Raw genomic sequence first — 21960 nt, forward strand, 5'->3', positions numbered from 1 at the left:
AGGAGAACCAGTGGAGAACTGGGCAGCTATCTTGGTGAGTGACCGGCGTTAGCTACACAATGTTAGCTAACGTCACATCACAACATTGTAAAGTTAGCTATCATATATCAGACTATAACTAAAGTAGCATTGATAATATAGTAACGTTACTGGCAGTAGTGATGGCAGTTTGACACTAAAGCTTCGAACGGATCTTCAACCCTGGACTTCCTATTCCATAGAAGCAGTGCTTCGAAGCTTGCTTCAAATCACGGGACATGTGACGTCCGAAGCAGCAACTGCTTCAAATCACCTGACATGTGACGTCCGAACCAGCAACTGCTTCATTTCCTGAATGAATCAACTCACTGGTTCGCCGTCCAATCAGGTGATTCAATGCACTGCCTCGTCTCGATTCTGACAGGTGACAGGTTGAAACAGTTTCAAATTTGAGCGCTTCAACACTTTATAACCGCTCTAAACAATGCGCAATGTGTGGGTTGTTGTCGTAGTTTGCATTGTTGCTGTTGAGTTGTTGTTGGCATTGCATTTGAATTGGATCATTATAGAGCAAGCCAGGAAGAAAAATAGGTCGTTCTGGCTCGTGAAACACTTCGAAATGTGGAGAAGTTGTGAACAAATAGACAATGAGTAATATAAAAACACTTCGATGGTCTAAGGAATTGATAGTCCAGTGCATAGAGCCGGCAGCCAGGATGCGGCGATATCCTCCGCGCAGCTGGTTCAAAGCACGGAATAGTTAAACTTTTAATCATTGCTTTTCAACTTTAATACTTTAATAACTGATAAAAGGCCCTCTCCGCCCAAAAAAATGTCAAGCACTCTCTAGTCTCTTCTCAATAACCCAATACACACTATTATCAATCTTTAATTGCAAATAGAACATGATATTCAGTCCAAGTGTGTGTGTGTGTGTGTGTGTGTGTGTGTGTGTGTGTGTGTGTGTGTGTGTGTGTGTGTGTGTGTGTGTGTGTGTCGAATATTTTTCAAGGCAAAGATACGTTAAACCCACTGCAGCCTTGCACTTCGCCAGGAGAGGTCGCTGTAACTGAAGCTTCGAGAAATGAACCTATTTCCGACACAATTGTCCAAGTGGTTTGACACTTCATTCAAAGCTTCATTTTGCCATCACTAACTGGCAGGACTGTTGATACTGATCCATAACAGAAACTCATGCGCAAGTATCAGCCGTATCTCGCGTTACCTAATGCAACTCCACACTACGGTGCTGTGTACCGGAGGAGAGACGCGAGATACGGCTGATACTTGACGATCTGGCGGAGAAAGGTTGTGGAGCCTCCGTTGATATGTCGTTGTAAATGGCTTGATGGAAAGCAGGTGTGTAGTCGGGGAGGGTGCACAGCTGATTGCAGCAGGTGAGTGGAGGTTGAGCCGGGAGCCAGGAGTGACAGCCACCATGCACACACAAACAACACAGACAGGGGGAAACAAACAAACACAAACGAGACGGCTGGAGCAGTACAACCACCACAGCGTTACCTGATGCAATGTCTTACGGTGCCGTGTACCAGAGGGGAGAGAGAGAGAGAGAGAGAGAGAGCAGCGAAGGGGGGGGGGGAGGGAGAGAGAAGTAATACGGTTTCCTGATAAAGCTGTGGAGAGTATGTGCTGCAGGGAGGTGGATGCACAACGCACCCAGGAACGAACGCTAGCTCCGGTCCTTTTTACTTTGGACTCGATGTCCTGACAGGCTGGTATTTGTGCAACCTGCACAAACACAATACTGCACCATGATTACAAATGGTGAAATACAATGTAAAACTACCGAAAATGACCAGCTCCTTAAAACACAACCGCTCTACTCAACGCAACTCTACTATACCCGCGATCAGAGAGCGGAGATGTGTCCCCTGCGTGATGTAATATGACGCGTTTGACGTATGACCTTAAAAAAAAGCAGTTTTTCGAGATGAGCTCAAAATTGCTCCTTTGGGGGAGCATCCCCCCGGACCCCCCTAGAGGTGAGGTCCGCTCCCCACTCGTAAAAAAAAAAGCACTTTACCCCTGCCTATATGCCGTGAGCTGATTATCGAGCCTTCATTGTAACAGTCGCGGGTTTAATGTGTGTTTGCGTGTGGGGAGTTTTTTGTGCGTGCTCTATAGTGCCCGTAATAGTGTTCACTGGAGTCCAGCACCTCAGCACCCCCACTCAAAATACCTTCCCGCGCCTCTGCTCCTTTCCCTCTGAATTCCTGCCCTTATGTATCGTAAAACATATCAAATCCTGCATTCACTTTTTTTAATTGTAATTTTCAAGCAAGTTTAAGCATAAATGTAGAATAAATAAAAACCTGCAAGATGCTCTTTAAGGGAAACTTCTCAGATGTGGATGAATGATATGAAATAATCAAGTGTTAAATCAGACTTTAGTTCCACCTGGAGTAAATTCACAAGTTACCCTGCAGTATACAAAGTCATTCAAAGCTGCACCTTTACCAGCTTTGAGAACACTTTCATGATCAATCATTATAAAACATATATATATTATTCTGAAATGGACCAATCTGCACAATGACTACTGAAATACCAACCAGATCAAAGTCTATAATCGCTTGATACAAATCAGGGTTTATGCAGGTTTTAGTAAAGTAAAATATTGCATTTTTTTTTAACACCACATAGAATGAAATGTGATATCATGGATACATTTTAACTTTGGTACTTTGAGAATATGATGAAGCTAATATTTCAGTATTTATTCAGATTTTGAAGTATTGTATCTATAATTAGCTCCACCTTTACCAGCTGCAAAATAACTCAAGTACAAGATGTGAGTACTTCCCACCTCTCTCACATTGTCCACATGTTATCTGTGGTACATATCGTATCTGGACGAAGTGAACTCAGTGTCTTCTCTCCTCTTCCTGCAGAGGTCACCAGAGAGCACGTGCAGCAGAAAGTGAAAGTGAAAGAGCAGAGTCACGCCAAAGAAGAACAAGTGTTTTTCCACCATGGTGTTCTCTCAGTCTGTTCAGTAAGTACTCTTCTTTTAAGGCTTCTGCATATCTACCATGAAACGGGGTAACTCAGTAGGTTATACAACTCCAAAGTAATTTTAATAAAGTCTCAAGGACTAACGCACGCTTTTTTAAGAGACAGAGAAGAGTGTTTGTGAGGCATGTTTGAAGTGTGTGTACTAAAGGTTTCCATTTATCTTCCTCAGAAACATGTTCAACCAGGGACAGAAACAGGGTAAGAACTTCTGAAGTGTCTTTAGAAATGAACTGCATGTACACATTTGCAACTTTATACACATTTCAGAGGTGACCTATTTTTTTACGACATTTGTCTGACAACTTTAACGACTTTACAGATTACAATTCGTCCTTCCTGTCTAAAGAAAAGCATGTGTCTCTAAACGTGATGATTTTAAATGTCAATGTATCCGTCAAATGTAAGGATTAGCAGGAAACACAGCCTGTGTTATATGACAGCAACACCCTAAGGGGCCATTTTACAGCACAATGAATACTTTCACTTTCAAAATTCAAAGCTCAGTATCTGCTAATACTCACACACAGATTTAAATATAAGATTTAATTTAGTTTCAGGGTGTGGGCACTTTAACTTGAAGGACCTATGTGTAGGACAGGGCGGAATTATTGTCAGAAATGGAATATAATATTTACACAATCACATGATTTTGTAAAAGGTTGTGCTTTTAACTTGCTGGAATAAACTTATAACCATCATAACGTTGTGTTTGCTAAGAAGCTTCTCCCCAATATTCATAATTCCAATGGAAACCCTCAATTGGCTTTTTTTTAATGCTTTTTCCTTCTAGGTTGGCATCGAACAATGATACTAATTCTTGCAGCACTTCGTTGCAATCTGCATTTTCACCACTAGATGTCACTAAAGCTGGTCCTTTAAGTCAGTGGTTCCCAACCCTATAGGTACTTGAGGGTATTGCAGGGGATAGAAGAAAGATTAGGGGTGCAATATACTGTATTTCCACAGAAAAAAACATATTCAAATCAATGAAAGACAAGTAAGTGTCAAGTGTCTCAATAAAAACTCTTAACATAGATGTTGAAACTGCTAGAAGTGAGTCTTAATATTATTATTTTTCATTCAAAATAAGTGTAAATGTCAAGTTGAAATACATTTGTATTAAGGGTGAGGTATACAAGTGATTTTCATCTAAGGAGCAGTTGGGTTAAATATAATAACAAAAGGTTTAACATAAGAAACATAAAAAAAAACACATGTTGAATTACTGTAAATTGGTATTTCAACATGTATATATATATAATTTTTTAATTCTTTTTATTCCTATTTTGAGATGTTTACATTTTAGAAATTATTATTTCTACCCTTTTAATTTCTCTTATGTGCAACGCCTTGTCTTTTATGCTGCTGCCACGCAAACATGTCCCAAATTGGGATCAAGAGAGTACATCTTATCTTATTTAATCACAGATGCTAGAGCTTTCGGCTTCCAAGCTCCGTTCCTTTGGAACCAACTTCCAGTGACGATTAGGGAGGCAGACAGTGTCCACACATTTAAGAGTAGGTTGAAGACTTTCCTCTTTGGTACAGTGTACAGTTAAGACCCCCCTCTTATACATCCTCATGGACCCTTCGTTTAATGGAATTTTAAGTATTGTACTCTAACTGTATTTCTGTCATTGGGTTACGTTCCTCTTTAAATTGGTATTTTCAAATTGATCTTTTAAGATAAGTTTGTTGTTTTTACATTGTTTTACATTGCGTTTACATTGTCAATTGTGTTTGTTGATCTGTGAAGCCCTCTGAGACAAATATGATTTGTGATATTGGGCTATATAAATAAACTTGAATTGAATTGAATAAGTGAGGGGGTTCTTATAGAATGGCGAGCAGCGCAAGGGGAACACGAGACCAACAAGTTCTAAGTTAACAAAACAAGTACTTTTCCACCATGGTGTTCTTTCAAAACTGCAATATTCCAGTATTATAGACAATAAACTACATTTAGTAAATAAAATAAAGCTGCTTTACTAATATTTCTGATACATTTGTAATGGTTTAACTGATCAAATGTAGTGAGACAATCATACAATTGGATCTCTGGTTGTTAATAATGACAGAGAGGTAAAAACAGAACAAAAGCATGCATATTGGTTCGTTATATTATGGTGGTGGTTTTTGGGAAGATGTGAATACTTTACTTCTGTATTTTTACAATGGAGTCTGGTGGCTTTTGAGACTTTAAGTCACACTTTTGGACATGGTTCTTCTACATCTGGGTATGTGGTATAAATAAATAAAAAATACTTTAAACAAATCTTCTCTGTGTTTAGTGCCGGGGAGGAAATTCCATGTCTCCGTGGCAGGATGTACCAACGGTGCTCATCAGACCTATGTTAATGTCCTCAAAGGGTTGGGTCAAATCGAGGTGATCTCTCCTGAACAAAGTGACTACTTGGTGCTTTTCTGTCCCATCGCGTCTCGAGTTGGAACAGACATCGGAGAGGCAATGAACAAAATCCCAGGTAGGAAATGTCTAGGACGATGATTGGCCGATTTCCCACTGGTTATTCAAAGGTACACAGGGAAATGTTAAAAGACGTTGTGTTATCTGTTAGAAAAATCTCACTCGTCACCGGCTTGAGCTTCAATATCAGGATCCATGTATTTATTATTCTCTCAAGAATGGAAGTAGTCAAAACAAAAAAGGGAATTTGTTGGTGTTTTTGTCAAAATGTCAAAATTCTGACTTTTTGTTAAAATGTAACAATTTTGACTTTTTGTCAAAATGTAAAAATTCAGATTTTTTCTCAAAATTCAACAAAATTATTACTTTTTCTCAAAAATAAAAAAAATATGACTTTCGCAAAATGTTAATAATCACTCGTCACCGGCTTGAGCTTCAATCTCAGGATCCATGTATCTGATCCTCTCCAGAATGGAAGTAGTCATCACATACAGAGCATCAACTAGTTCCTGAACAGTGTCCTTCACATGCTGATATCCAAGAGAGGGAGTTACACAGTCACAAGATGGAGGAATAGAAAGCAGTATTCAATGTTTACTTCAGATTAGCTCCACGTCAGAAATGATCATGCTTGTCACATGTCTCTCTCCATAGAGGCTGAATCATCATGTTAATCACATAGCTATCATATGCCTCAAACAGTCCTGATGCTCTTCTAGGTAATCACACATCCTGTCATGTTCACAGCTACAGTTGGGATACCTTTGATATCATATTACTCTGATATTGGAAGAGTTCATTCAGTATTTCCCCAACATTATCTCTGTGCTCACAGGTGGGAAACCAATCGTTCTGGTGGTGATGCATCACACCTACGACAAAGATCATTTTGTGCCTGAAAGCAGGACACTCGTGGAAAACCCGGATGTCATCGTCACCGTAGACGTTCTGTTCCATGAGAGCAAAATGCTGATCTGCAACCGCAATGACATGGCCCGGTGTCAGGTCAAGGATGTTCTTGTGGTTTCCTCTGGACCGGTAATCCATTTCACACACAATCAACGCGATGAGAACTGATCATGTGACTTTAAAGGGCTAGTTTGGATGTTTAGAAGTGGGGTTGTATGAGGTGTTTATCTATAGGCATTGTATCAGTTACAGTAGATGGCGGAGCGCACCTCAAAAAAGGGAAACCCAACGTAAATAATGAAAGATAATTCTAAGCGTACGGTATATTTGGAATATCTTCAGTGCTTAACCTTGCTATAAGCTCTAACTATACCTGATAAACCCCAACTAATAACATTCAAACCATCCCTTCAAGAGGTTAGGAAGCATTGCTGTGGTTTACCTCTGAATGGATGAATTTCTTCTGAATGACACTCGTTTTTTTTCTTCTCTTTCAGGTCTCCAGCTGCTGGGAGTATTGTAAGTACGGCTTTAATAATAACCTTCTATTTTCAGATGACAGTTTTCCAATATCTACATTAATAAGCCATTGCCATGTGAAAACCTTCCGTCTATAGTGGCTGTGAAGTGATATTTACCTAGTAGTACTGACTTGTAAAAAAGTTAAAACCAGTGTTTTTTAAAGTTAGAATCCATTTAGTAACATATTATATCATAATACCCCAAATATCCTAATTTGTATTTTCTTAAGAAGCTGCAAATAAATTTGTATCTTGACGCTGAACTGCAGATCAACAGTTCATAAAACTAAACTAATTAATGTTGCTCACTCTAGGATCAAATTCTAATACCATACCGTTATTTTACTATTATATGATGCTAACGATTAGCTGGTTTAAAAACCCCAACAAAAAACTATGTGGGTAGGTGTGTTGAAATGTAGTGTGGTGACTATTGACACTCAATATCACAGAGGGAATGGCTGAACTGGGTAAACTAGTTGGACGCGTGTAATCTCCATTGCTTTCAATACCATTTATTTTCCAACAAACACGGTCAAAAAACAGTTTGCTCTTCCCCGTCCCAAATCACACACCTGAACCAGAGACATCAATTATGCTGTTGCCCTATTCCGCCATCTAGTGTTCAACATATAACAAATGACATATGTTTATGTTTGTGTTTAAGGAAGGCGTGTGGTGCGTAGGTGAATGTCGGTGTGTCCCTGGGCAAGACACTTCACCCCAGATTGCTTCTGTGGGGATTGGCCAACGAAGCAATTTATTTTTAATGCAGTATTGAGAATGTAAATCGCTTTGGATAAACGCGTCTAACAAGTAACATGTAATTTATGTTTATTTAGGATCCCCATTAGCTTTGCTCTTGACAAAAGCTACTCTTCCTGGGGCCCGACACTTAAAACAATACAACAATACTCAACACACAACATTCAAGACACAAGTCCTGATATCATTAACAACATCACACACATCAACATCAACATGTCCGGCAGTGGCTCAGTCAGTAGGGGCTTGGACTGTGAGCCGTAGGGTCACTGGTTCAAGCCCCCGACCAGATCCAAATATGGAGTGTGGACTGCTACTTGGAGAGGTCCCAGTTCACCTCCTGCCCTGCCGTGGTGCCCTTGAGCAAGGCACCGGACATCCCCCTTCCCCTCTCACTCCCATTGTTCCCCGGGCGCTGTGCAATAGCTGGCCACTGCTCCTAGTACTAGACTCCTGGTACTAGGATGGGTTAAAAGCAGAGAACACATTTCACTCTGTGTGCTGTGTGCTCTGCATGTGTGACCCTTAAAGAGGGTTTCATCCCTCCATATTCTATAGTCAACAATCTCATCCATTTTCAACATCAAACTCAGCCAAGGATGAGTGCACAAGACACCCACCAGTACAAAGTATGAGATAAAATAAAATTAGAGTTCACAGCTCACAAGGAGTACATGCTAGGGATCTGCATCTCCATCACTGAGGCCGATGCGATGCGCTTCTCGATACGTTGCCACGATACGATACATTAACGATACCTTTGAAACACCAGTCGATGCGATACGATACGATTCACCCCTGTTGCGATACAGTTCGATACTATTTGATTCAACATGATGCGATTCGGGGCGATACGATGCGATTCAACACGATGCAAAAATAATGATACTTCAAAATGGTACGACAGAGGATTTTTGTTTTATTCCTTATATGCAGCAAATCATACATTAACAAAAAAGTGCTTTACATATTTGGTACTGCACATCCCATCATGCCGTTTATTTTTTTACCTTTAAAAGCTTTCCAGAGTACAATTGTATAACACCTCACAGTTAAACAATGTAAGGATGCATTGCTCATGATTAACAATGTGCAAATAACAGCTACCATAGAGCAATGCCCATACAGCTGCCAGCCTGATGTGCTTAACACTCAGAGGCTAACTCACCAGTGAGCAGAAAGCATTGGTTTCTATCTGAACAATAAAGAAAACAAATAACCTTTCACAAACAGGTATTTCATAACTGCTTACAGTAAGGAAGACATTTAAATTATTATTGGCCGTCACAGGCTGCTGTAAGCTAAACACCTCTCTCTGACAGAACACCTCACTGAGTGATTTAACTCATATGTCTCACTTTCAGGTTTCTCTTTTCAGCCGCAGACCCCACGTCGCCTCTTTATGTGCGTCGCTAAGTTCCTCGTACTACTTGTGTACTTTAAAGCGGCTCGGCATCGTTAACAATTTGCGAGCGATTTTTCAAGTTGACCGTCTGTAGTATATAGTGCCGCGCACATATACCATCAGGACGTTACTGATGGGGTGCGGCTGCGGAGTGATACTGTGTGTATGCAAGTCCGCATCTAGGACGGATCTATGTATCATGGCTGTAGACCTGTTCAGTAATAAAGATACCTCATACAAAGGTCTACGGATACCTTATTACTCTCCATGACCTGCGGTCAACTATATAGCATAAATGACTATTACACCGTCTTTCTTGAACAATCCAAAGTGTTGCCAAACGTTTGATTTGTAGGTATTTTTCGGTGCGCTGTGTTTCTCTTTCTCCTCGACTTCCGTGTGTGTTGATAACTGAGACTCTCGGCCTCCGTAGTGGCGAAGCAAATATCAAAGATCGTCTCTGCTGAGCATTAACAAGATGAGGGGATTTTATATGAATGAATCGGTTTTTTACCGATGCAAAGACGCTACGCAATCGATGCATCGCGAGTTCAACCCGGTTCAACCCAAACTGTAGCCGATGTGCACTCTTTCAACCGGTGCACTCGCATCTTGAACGTTTATGCCGGTACATGCTCATTAGTAGATGGCTCTTCAATCTCTTCTTGAAGAGGCTCTGGACTCTATGTCAGCAAGGTAGTTTGGCAATGAGTTCCATTCCTTTATAGCTCTATAAGTCACAGAAGAGTTCAGAAGATGTGTCCTGGGTTTAGGTGCCAGTAGATGGCCTGATGCAGCTTGACTAGTCTTATGGTCATGCTCGTCTCTTGTGTAAACTACAGGGTTCGTACGGGTGCTTGAAATCCTTGAAAATGCTTGAAATTTGACGTGGTCTTTTCAAGGTTGGGAAAGTGCTTGAATTTTGGGAATGGTGCTTGAAATTTAAATAAAGTGCTTGAAAATGTAAATGCTTTACTTTTACAATAAATTGCTGTCTGACTGAATAGTTCGCTTTTTAGATTAAAAGAAAAGAATTGCTTCGCTTCTACATAAAACAGCTCCGCTCCGGCCTTCCCGCGCTATGCGCGCGACCTGCAAGTGTTTGTGTTACGTGTGACCTGGCCATTCTGATGAGAGTGATAGATGACAGTGTGCCAGGAGGTTGCAGTTTCATTTTCGTTTGTATTACTGGTCTGGGGGAAGCTCGCGAGTGTGTTTGTGTATTTTTGCGTTTGTGTACCGGGGAAACACTTACAAGAAACACCGGCTGTTGTTATGCTTGCTGTGATGTTACATTAGTCCGTTCTCTGCTTGTAATTATGCCGTCACAAGCTTCAACGTGGTATTTATCATCTGAATTTGCCGAAACAAGTTTAATATTCTGAAAGCCAATACTTTGTTTATTTGAAAACAGATGAAAACAAACTGTCTTTTATATAAAATTGAAGTATTATACAAGTAAAACTACATTTTGCTTTAATCCCATGTGATTGTAGAATGAACACAGTCTTCATTTGAAGATGTATAAGTCAGGTGTCTTGAGAAGTCAAAATTACCTACAAATCATTGTACACATTTGTAAATATTATTTTCCACTTGTTACCATTGTGAGTCTATTTTTATGCAGCTCTGCGTGATTTTGTGGCTACAATTCAGGCTAATATGCTACCAGAGGTGGAATAAGTACTCAGATATTGTACTTGAGTAAAAGTACAAGTACTCAGATCTTGTAGTGAAATTATAAGTACTCAGATCTTGTACTTAGTAAAAGTAGAATTACTCAAATCTTCTACTTAGTAAAAGTAGAAGTACCAGAGTGTAGGAATAATCTGTCACAGTAAAAGTCCTGCATTCAAAATGTTACTCAAGTAAAAGTAGAAAAGTATTATCATCAAAATATAGTGAAAGTAGCGACAGTAAAAGTAGTCGTTGTGCAGATTGGTCCATTTCAGAATAATAGATATGATATGTTTTATAATGATTGATCATGAAAGTGTTCTCAAAGCTGGTAAAGGTGCAGCTAGTTTGAATGACTTTGTATACTGCAGGGTAGCTTGTGAATTTACTCCAGGTGGAACTAAAGTCTGATTTAACACCTGATTAGATTTCACATCATTCATCCACATCTGTGAAGTAACTAAAGGGATTACATACATGTAGTGGAGTAAAAGTACACCATTTACCTCTGACTTGTGTTCACTGCCAACCTAAAAGTACCTCAACAATAGTAATCAATAATGTATTGAAAAGTTATTTGGCTGATTGTTTTATATTGGCTCAGACAGGTTATATGGGAGGCCCAGTCTACGTACAGATCACTCATTTTGAAATATTAAACTTAGTTTTCTTTTCTTTAATTTTTCATCCTCGTTTAGAATACTATCACGAAACACACATTTGGTTGTTTATAGCATAAAGAACATCTGATTTAATGTAAGGTAGGGAAATAATGATTTGAGTATGTGTATATAAATATGTAATTTACAACAGCTGTGAGATGCTTGAAAATGCTTGAAAAGTGCTTGAATTTGACTTTGGAAAAGGTGTAAGAACCCTGAAACTATTTGATCATAAAATACAGGGTTTTGTTGCCAAATTGGACTTTTCTGAGAAAGGTGATAACACCAGGTTGCAGACGTTTCTCAACCGGAAGCCATGATAGGTTTCTATGCATAACTCCAATATGAGTGTAATGGCTGCAACACGTAGTATAGATTCAAGATTCAAGGGTTTTATCATCACATGCACAGCAGCTACAGTGAAGTTATGACCATGAACAGATTAGGTTCCTCCAACAATGCAACATATTATATATACAGGACATAAGAGGTGAGGCGTTGGTGTTGGGATCGGGGGGTCACATGTTCCAACCCCACTGCATTCAGCATGTCGTTGTGTCCCTTCACCCCTAATTGCTCCTGTGGGGATTGTCCACAGTACTGAGAATGTAAATCGCTTTGGATAAAAGTGTCTAACAAGTAACATGTCATGTATGTTTATTTAGGATCCCCATTAGCTTTTGCTAACAAAAGCTACTCTTCCTGGGGTCCGACACTTAAAACAATACAACAATACTCATATTATATATACAGGACATAAGACAACAACAATATATATAATAAAAAAACTTGAAATAGTGCAAATGAAACACAGTACGATCAATTTGAATAAAGTCATGCAGGTGAAATAAAAGATTGTAAGGTTAAATAGTGTACAGGGAAATGCAATTAACTATAACTACTAACATATAGTTAATACCTGTGGGTTTTATGAACTGACACGTTAACTTCTATCAGTTCTTGAAATGACTCATGAAGACGACATATTCTTCATTATATGATATTTTAAGATTGAGGTACTTTAGTTTTACTAACGCTGGTGGTGGCCATCATTTGTATCGGAAAAGTAGGAACATGTGATTCCTAGCAAGACGCGAACCAGGCTTTAAAAAAAATGTATGTATATTGAAAATGACTGAATGGACAAAGCTGTAAAAAAACAGATTGTAAAAAAGAGTATTTTATTTCCTTTGTAATAAGAAAAACCCATGTGATCTAAATCATGTTGTGCTTGCTGTTGATATGAGATGACTGATTGATCTTTTCTTTCTTTCAGTGCGGAGGAAACTCAACCTGATTGTTGTTGTGGCTGTGTGTGTGTGTGTGTGGAAGTGGTGGTGGTGGTGGTTTCCATAATTGTGACCTTTTTAGTGCTCTAAACAGAGAAGTAAGAAGACCTCGAGGGTTTATTATTCCGATAAATGCATTTTGAAGGGACAACATTTCATGTGCAATGCATTTGCAATCAACAGGAAATTAAGGATGCTATTAAACTATTAACATAGATGCTTTTGAGCTGAACCTTTGGATCACTGATGTTTGATCTAAGGTGCATTAGAGGAGAATAGATGGAAGAACAACAAACCTGCTTTAAGTAAATGACACTTACAAATTCACACGAAATTCAAGTTAAACTTATAAGACAAACCTGCCACTCGTTGAAAAGTCTTTAAAGTCTACAGTATTATTGATAAAGTTCCTCCTGTCCAAATTGATATACAGATTTAGTTAACATAATGTTTAAATGTGTGCAGTAGAGAAGTGTGTGATCAAATCTTATCAAGTTTAACATATCCTACAATATCTGTAAAACCCTGATGCTGCTGCTTCGTGCTCATTATAACATCAACATAATAAATACAAATCAATCAATCAGTGTCTGTGTACATGTGTCTCATTGTGGATGAACATGTTTCCAGGGCCGTCCCTGGCCAACATGAGGCCCCACGCAAAGATATATGATGAGGCCCTTCGTGCCGCGCCACAACTAATTGCGCCAGTCTGCGTGATTGGCCTAGGGAAGGACGGCTCTGATCTCACCTATCTACTAAAATGCATAACTGATTGTGTTTTATATAAAAAAATATGAATCTGCAAATTTAAGATCTTCATTCCTGTACATTATTTAATTTTCTCCTCTTATTTCATTTGACATGTATATACAGTTTATTTCACTTTTGATTATAATGATTGATCATTCACAGTTAACAAGTGGAGGACAACGGAGGCTCTTAAAGAAGAAGTTACAGGTCTGTGAGAGCCAGAAATCTTGTTTGTTTGTTATTGACCAAATACTTATTTTCCACCATAATTTGCAAATAAATTCTTTAAAAATCAGGCAATGTGATTTCCTGGATTCTTTTTTCTCATTTTGTCTCTCATAGTTGAGGTATACCTAGGATGAAAATTCCAGGCCTCTTTCATCTTTTTAAGTGGGAGAACTTGCACAATTTGTGGCTGACTAAATACTTTTTGGCCCCACTGTAAGTCCTGACATCATTAACAACATCACCAACACTGAGTTCCCGTTAGAATATTTTTTCGCCCGTCAACATGTCCGTTAAAGTTTAAATCTTCCGGACACAATTTTGAGAAGTCCCAGTCAAAGGTCTTCTTTGTTATTTATTGAGCTTTAAAACAAATTGATATGATTCGATATTAAACAAACTAATAATAGTAGATTAACTACATTATTCAAAAGTGTTCAGTAACTTAAAATAACACGGAATAATAAACGGAGCGCACTCTCCCAAAAACAATAATAACAATAAGTGTCGCTATGCAACCCAGTGAGGCCGCAAAGTATAGCGCAGCATTATGCATTTGTTTACATGCCCACCGGAACCCCGAGGCATTACCAACAGATCAACGCACAATCAACCCACACAGAACATCTCTTTCTCCACATTAAGTGTTAGACATTAGAATTGACTATTCTTGTCTGTCACATAAGTGGCGCAGCTGATGTGGTATTGCGCGAAGGGGAAATATATTTTGACTGAACGCTTTGACCGGAGAGATTTAAATTTGCCGGTCTTCAGCATATTTTACCGGTCGTAGTCCGGCTAACGGGAACTCTGCACCAACATCATCAACAATCTCATCCACTTTCAACATAAAACTCAGCCAAGGATGAGTGCACAAGACACCCACCAGTACAAAGCATGAGATAAAAATAAAATTAGGGTTCACAGTTCACAAGGGGTACATGCTCATTAGTAGATGGCCCTTCAATCTCTTCTTGAAAGAGGCTCTGGACTCTATGTCAGCAAGGTACACTGAACAAAAATATAAATGCAACACTTTTGTTTTTGCTCCCATTTTTCATGAGATGAACTCAAAGATCTAAAACATTTAAAGCATTTTCTATTTACACAAAATAACCATTTCTCTCAAATATTGTTCACAAATCTGAAAAAATCTGTGATAGTGAGCACTTCTCCTTTGTCGCGATAATCCATCCCACCTCACAGGTGTGGCATATCAAGATGCTGATTAGACAGCATGATTATTGCACAGGTGTGCCTTAGGCTGGCCACTATAAAAGGCCACTCTGAAACGTACAGTTTTGCTTTATTGGGGGGGTCTGGGGGGGTCCGAAAACCAGTCAGTATCTGGTGTGATGGTTAGGGTTAGGGTTAGGGTAATGTTGTGAATCGAGTGGCCTGTGTTCGTTGTCCATAACATACGCCTGCCCATACCATAACCCCACCACCACCATGGGCCACTCGATTCACAACATTACACTAACCCTAACCCTAACCCTCACACCAGATACTGACTGGTTTTCGGACCCCCCCCAGACCCCCCCAATAAAGCAAAACTGCACGTTTCAGAGTAGCCTTTTATTGTGGCCAGCCTAAGGCACACCTGTGCAATAATCATGCTGTCTAATCAGCATCTTGATATGCCACACCTGTGAGGTGGGATGGATTATCTCGGCAAAGGAGAAGTGCTCACTATCACAGATTTTTTCAGATTTGTGAACAATATTTGAGACAAATGGTTATTTTGTGTAAATAGAAAATGTTTTAGATCTTTGAGTTCATCTCATGAAAAATGGGAGCAAAAACAAAAGTGTTGCATTTATATTTTTGTTCAGTGTATATATATATTGAAAATGACTGAATGGACAAAGCTGTAAAAAAAACTGATTGTAAAAAAAGTGTATTTTATTTCCTTTGTAATAATAAGAAAAACCCATGTGATCTAAATCATGTTGTGCTTGCTGTTGATATGAGATGACTGATTGATCTTTTCTTTCTTTCAGTGTGGAGGAAACACTCAAAGACAATTATTACAGGATTTGGTGTGTCTGATAGTAAAGTAATCATTCTGTGCTTGGTAGTGCATAGAGTAAGAAGACCTCTGGGCTTTATTATTCCAATAAATGCATTTTGAAGGGACAACAGTTCATGTGCAATGCATTTGCAATCAACGGGAAATGAAGGATGCTATTAAACTATTAACATAGATGCTTTTGAGCTGCAGCTTTGGATCACTGATGTTTGATCTAAGGTGCATTAGAGGAGAACAGATGGAAGAACAACAAACCTGCTTTAAGTAAATGACACTTACAAATTAACACGAAATTCAAGTTAAACTTATAAGACAAACCTGCCACTCGGTGAAAAGTCTTTAAAGTCTACAGTATTATTGATAAAGTTCTTCCTGTCCAAATTGGCACCGAAGACATTTTTTAAACAGAGATTTGAACGTAGGTGAATGGGTACAAACGTGTTAAATGAGAATGTTGATTCAGTGTGCTTTTGAGATATACATGTTTGTTAACATAATGTTTAAATGTGTGCAGTAGAGAAGTGTGTGATCAAATCTTATCAAGTTTAACATATCCTAAAATATCTGTAAAACCTTGATGCTGCTGCTTTGTGCTCATTAAAACATCAACATAGTAAATACAAATCAATCAATCAGTCTGTGTACACATGTGTCTCATTGTGGATGAACATGTTTCATTGAAGCAGTGTTTGTGTGGCGAGGCTCTGGTGGGTCTAACTGGTTAAAGTAAAACCAGTTCTTCCACCGTGTGATGACTCACTTCCTGTTAAAGTGAAAGTGCTCCACAGACGGGAAGATTTGAGCAAAGAGAGGAGCTACCAGAGAGATGAGCTAACAATTATCAGTCTGTTTCACAAGAAAGCATCTGAGAAAGGTTTTCAATATTCAGTGTGAGGCTGTAAACTGTTAAATCTCCTTCATTCATCGGAGCTACATCCCAGCTCTCTGAGGTAACTTTCACTTTCTGTCTTCTTGGCATAGAACAATTATTTGAGAGCATTTACTCTCTTCATTTATCTCAAAAAGATTACAAATATAATTAATCAAAATAAACTACTTCTACTAATAATAATAATAATGATCATAATCAATTCATTATTTTATTATAATATAGTTGTAATATAGTCAAGACTAAACATGCTTATGACATGCTCAAAAACTGATATTTCTTAAATCTGTATTCAAATGTAGTTCCCTCTGTCAGCAATGTATCAACAACTACACACACATTTCTATGGGTAAGCCGAGGCCCCCTGAATGAATGAATGAATGGTAAATAAAGAATGCGTAGAACTGCGCTGAGAGCTGCGCACAAGCCAAGCTCATAAGCCGAGGCCCCCTGCGCAAGGCCCCCTGCGCAATGTGAGGCCCCATGCAGCCTGCATGATCGGCCTGTAGGGAGGGACGGCCCTGCTTACGTTTAAATGTATGTATGATTGAACAGTAAGACGGGGTGTGCATCCAAATACAGTATTTTAGTTTGTATGTGCATGCACAATTTATCCACTCACAATATGATATTTCTTAGTACAAATGTATTGGCGTCCAAATATACTTAAAGTACCAAAAGTAAAAGTAGTCATTGTGCAGATTGGTCCATTTCAGAATAATATATATGATATGTTTTATAATGACTGATCATGAAAGTGTTCTCAAAGCTAGTTTGAATGACTTTGTATACTGCAGGGTAGCTTGTGGATTTACTCCAGGTGGAACTAAAGTCTGATTCAACACTTGGTTATATTTCACATCATTCATCCACATCTGTAAAGTAACTAAAGGTATTAAATGCATGCAGTGGAGTAAAAGTACACCATTTACCTCTGGACTGTAGTGGAGTAGAAGTACAAAGTATGTAAACATTGAAATACTCAAGTAAAGTACCTCCAAATTGAGTAAATGTACTTAGTTACTTTACATCACTGCTCACATCACAGTTTTTCTTGTTTTCAGTGTCGGAGAACAACTTCTATGTCTACGTTGTAAGAGTTGGTGAGGTCCTGATCATTTATTCCGGGAAATTACTCAGACCTACTAATTGACCTAACAGAAGTTATTGAGTCGATGTAAGTTTACTGCTTGGCTCAGATCCACCAACGTCAGCAAGATCTCACCTCTATTAACTCCCCGAAGAACCAGGTTCAATGAACTGCTGTTTCAATTCAGACAACTCTCTTAAATCTGTGTAAGCGATCCCGAAGGATTTTGATATCAGTAATGAGGTGTGGCCCTACCTAAGTGTGAGTGTGGCAGGGTGCAATATTACCTTTGAAGCAGGAGAGGAGAGCGCAGGTGTCTTTTAAGTTGTCCCAGTCCAAAAGGTGGGATCAGTTTATTTGAAGAAAAATAGGTCCAAACTAATACAGGGTTTTTACCTTCTCTCTTTACAACATTATAATCATACTAAACCTATCCTGCTGTGATCATGTTCTAATATGAAACTTGAATTCACAGTTTTACATTTATTACCATCATTTTTAACTTCAACTGCCCAATTCAGTTGTGACATTTAAAATCTCCCGATAGAATTTAGAGGTCTTACCTCATAAAGGCCGGTGTTAATAAAAAGCACATTCAACTTTTCATTCACCAAATCAATTCACATCAATTCCATACCTTTTTTCCGACACAGATGGCGGGTACTAACATCCACAAACACATACCTATCTCCCGCAGGTAATCGGAGGAAGACCCTCACAGGTGGCGGTTACTAATACTCACAAACACACTCCTATCCGACACAGATGGCGGGTACTAACATCCACAAACACATATCTATCTCTCGCAGGTAATCGGAGGAAGACCCTCACAGGTGGTGGTTACTAATACTCACAAACACACTCCTATCCGACACAGATGGCGGGTACTAACATCCACAAACACATACCTATCTCCCGCAGGTAATCGGAGGAAGACCCTCACAGGTGGCGGTTACTAATACTCACAAACACACTCCTATCCGACACAGATGGCGGGTACTAACATCCACAAACACATACCTATCTCTCGCAGGTAATCGGAGGAAGACCCTCACAGGTGGTGGTTACTAATACTCACAAACACACTTCAATTCATTCCACTCATTCAACAAAGTAATTCACTCAGCATTCAACCAAGAAATTTGAGATATTTACCAAGTCTGAGAGAACCTTACCGAGAGCTATTAACCCAGCTCTGAGGAACAGAGCTTTTACCGGGAGAGAGTATACCAGGGGAACCCCCATCTCTCTCGTTCTCTCCCAAAAAGCCAGTCTCTTTATGCTCAAAAAAGCAGATAGAAAAAAAAACCCAAAACACCTCCTCCATACCCAACCAATGAAAAAAACTGGGCATGGCCACTGATGTACAGGACTGGACATATTCTATTGGCTATGACATAACCACCTTTTTGAGGCCTCAACGTATTTCTCCTTAAGTCCGGAGCCCCCCTCCCTGTGTACTGCTGTGAGAGGAGAGGGAAGAAACTGCCTACTCTCTTATCAGAGATTAAGGCATAAATCATTATAGGGCTTACACTCAATTTAACAAACCACTTGTGTTTTGTTTATACTGTAAATATAGCATTTTCATTGTGGGTTATACAAGAATATAATTGATTATATTTGATCATAACTAACTTTTGTTTTAAGTATTCAACATACTATGAAGATCTCAACAACGTGGCGGGAAAAACAACGGTGCTCATCAAGCCTTTGTGGAAAAGCCAAAAGATGTGGGTCATACGGAGGTGACGAGGCCTGAATAAGGGACTACCTTCTGGTTTTCTGTCCCATCGCTTCACGAATTAAAACAGACATCGATGCGGCACTGAACAACATCGCAGGTAGGAAATGTCTCGGTCAATGATTAGCTAACTTCATGATGTGAAAAACGACCTGTTTGTTTTTGTACATGTTCTTATTGGACGGTTTGGACCCCTTTTTTGTATCTTGGACTCCCAAGGCCTAATATGTTCCTTATCTCAAGGCATACAAATTGGGGTTTTCATCGTGTTTTAGATCGTTATGGTCACTGATTAGCTTTGGAGCCTCACAATCAGAATCAGGTTTATTGCCATGTTTTGGGGTTTTCTTTCTGCTGTACAGGAAGTAAACCAACTATTCTGGTGGTGATGCATCACACCTTCAATCCCCACCAAGTTGTGATCAGCAGCAGAAGAGCGGTGAACAATGCAAAGGTTTTCCTCACCGTGGACTGTCTGTTCTACGAGGGAAACCTCCTGAACTGTGATTGCAACTATATCACATGGGATGAAATCAAGAATGCTCTCGGAGTTTCCCGTCTCCAGGTAATCAGATAATGTGATATTAAACAGTAGTTTGGATGCTCTGAACTGAAGTCAGGTTGTATTGTTGAGATACTTTATTAACAAATGCACGTCACAAAATGAGATGCATTGTGGGACATGTAGTTTAAGGACAACGTGCTTCTGTAAAGCGACATTCAACCGTATAATAAACATATTATATTCTTTACAAGCTCTTGCGGGGACACATCAAATATAGTCGCGGGCCGGATTTGGCCCCCGGGCCTTTAGTTTGACACCGCTGCTCGAGGGTGACAAGTGCATGCTGTATTTTTCAATAAGATAAACCGATTCAGCAAAGATGGAAACAGTGGCAAATCGTTTCCACATACTGCACTTGGTGTTGAGCCACACAGGGCCTGGGAATGCAGTCATCTTAATATAAACATCCAGATTGTGTCTCAATGTAACTTTGGCTCGGTCCTCCACAGTGACTGGATGTCAGCTCAAACTGATCCGTCTCATATCGGCCTGAATTATTCCTCTGTTGCTCAGCTGAACACGTGCCTGTGTTTTTCTATATGGTGTCATGCCTTTAGAGCTGCTGGTGTTAACCTCATTCTCATCGAAACACTTCTCCTTCAGACTCAGAAGAAAAACACTGGAGGTGAAATGAGGAACCAGAAAGCATCTTCCCACGTTCAACTTCCCCTCTTCTGTCGCTTATCTGCTGTTACCATCGGTACTGAGTTCTTGTTAAAGAAGCAGCCGGGGAGAGACTCTGACAGTCGAGAGCCAGAGACCGAGAGAGAAGCACGATGTCTGAATTCAGAAGGATCATGATGTCTTCATTCCTGATGCTGCTGCTCCACTTTCCAGGTGAGGATGCAGAGAACACACACTGTTTACGACTGTTAATGAAAGCTAGTGAGGGCGTCTCTCAATTGAAATCGATGTATCCTTGGGCAAGATGCTGAACCCCAAGTCTCTCCCAATGGGGAACGGTGTGTGAATGATACCTTCTGTCGTGGAGTTTGAATCCGTTTCTACATTTAATATCCACTTTCCTCTATCGGGGTGTGGGTTATGACGCGCCTCTCTTTGCTTCATAACTAACTTTGCAGAGATCGTTGTAGCGTTGAATCACATCAGGTTTATTCTTTGATCCAGGCTGCATACAAACATGAAGACAAACTTCCTCGCTTCAAAGTAACTAAAAGTCCTCCGTATCAAAAAAGAATCAAAAGAACACGGTCAAAATACTCTACCGCTTCCTGTCTAATCACACCCTCAGCTGTGAACCAACGCCATGACATATATACAGACATGCACGTCTGTCCCTCTCTGTCTCTCTCTGTCCCTCTCTGTCCCTCTTTGTCTCTCTCTCTGTCCCTCTCTGTCTCTCTCTGTCCCTCTCTGTCCCTCTCTGTCTCTCTCTGTCCCTCTCTGTCCCTCTCTGTCTCTCTCTGTCTCTCTCTGTCTCTTTATGTCTCTCTTTGTCTCTCTCTGTCCCTCTCTGTCCCTCTATGTCTCTCTCTGTCTACTGTCTGTCCCTCTCTGTCCCTCTCTGTCTCTCTCTGTCTCCTCTCTGTCCCTCTCTGTCTCTCTCTCTGTCCCTCCCTCTCTGTCTCTCTCTGTCCCTCTCTGTCCCTCTATGTCTCTCTCTGTCTACTGTCTGTCCCTCTCTGTCCCTCTCTGTCTCTCTCTGTCTCCTCTCTGTCCCTCTCTGTCTCTCTCTCTTTGTCTCCTCTCTGTCCCTCCCTCTCTTTCTCTCTCTGTTCCTCTCTGTCTCTCTCTGTCCCTCTCTGTCCCTCTCTGTCTCTCTCTGTCTCTCTCTGTCCCTCTCTGTCCCTCTCTGTCTCTCTCTGTCTACTGTCTGTCCGTCTCTGTCCCTCTCTGTCTCTCTCTGTCTCCTCTATGTCCTCTCTCTGTCTCCTCTATGTCCCTCTCTGTCTCTCTGTCTCTCTCTGTCTCTCTCTGTCTCCCTCTGTCTCTCTGTCTCCTCTCTGTCCCTCTCTGTCCCTCTCTGTCTCCTC

The 21960-nt window shown here is 40.0% G+C and overlaps 1 protein-coding gene and 1 long non-coding RNA gene across 2 annotated transcripts; both read left to right on the top strand.

Annotated features, from left to right (window-relative positions):
- Positions 1-2896: 2896 nt before the first annotated feature.
- Positions 2897-16310, top strand: LOC307015609 (uncharacterized protein). The gene is made up of 7 exons (XM_079644326.1): positions 2897-2995; positions 3185-3213; positions 5307-5498; positions 6276-6478; positions 6847-6868; positions 12656-13628; positions 15650-16310. Exons 1-6 carry the CDS (start codon positions 2973-2975, stop codon positions 12733-12735), a joined length of 549 nt encoding a protein of 182 aa, XP_079500452.1. The 5' UTR covers positions 2897-2972; the 3' UTR covers positions 12736-13628; positions 15650-16310.
- A 174-nt stretch (positions 16311-16484) lies between these two features.
- LOC307016083 lies at positions 16485-20666 on the top strand. The gene is made up of 4 exons (XR_013801754.1): positions 16485-16628; positions 19308-19501; positions 19764-19966; positions 20570-20666. It is a non-coding gene; the product is annotated as an uncharacterized lncRNA (long non-coding RNA).
- Positions 20667-21960: the final 1294 nt, after the last annotated feature.

This window comes from Notothenia rossii, assembly GCF_949606895.1.
Source record: "Notothenia rossii genome assembly, chromosome: 8".
Classification (NCBI taxonomy): Eukaryota; Metazoa; Chordata; class Actinopteri; order Perciformes; family Nototheniidae; genus Notothenia; species Notothenia rossii.

Bases quoted from the DNA above. Each gene is read 5' to 3' on its own strand.
- LOC307015609 (XM_079644326.1), top strand. From the start codon at position 2,973: ATGGTGTTCTCTCAGTCTGTTCA. The intron at 3,214-5,306 runs GTAAGAACTTCT...CTCTGTGTTTAG, and splicing joins CAACCAGGGACAGAAACAGG to TGCCGGGGAGGAAATTCCAT. The intron at 5,499-6,275 runs GTAGGAAATGTC...CTGTGCTCACAG, and splicing joins GGCAATGAACAAAATCCCAG to GTGGGAAACCAATCGTTCTG.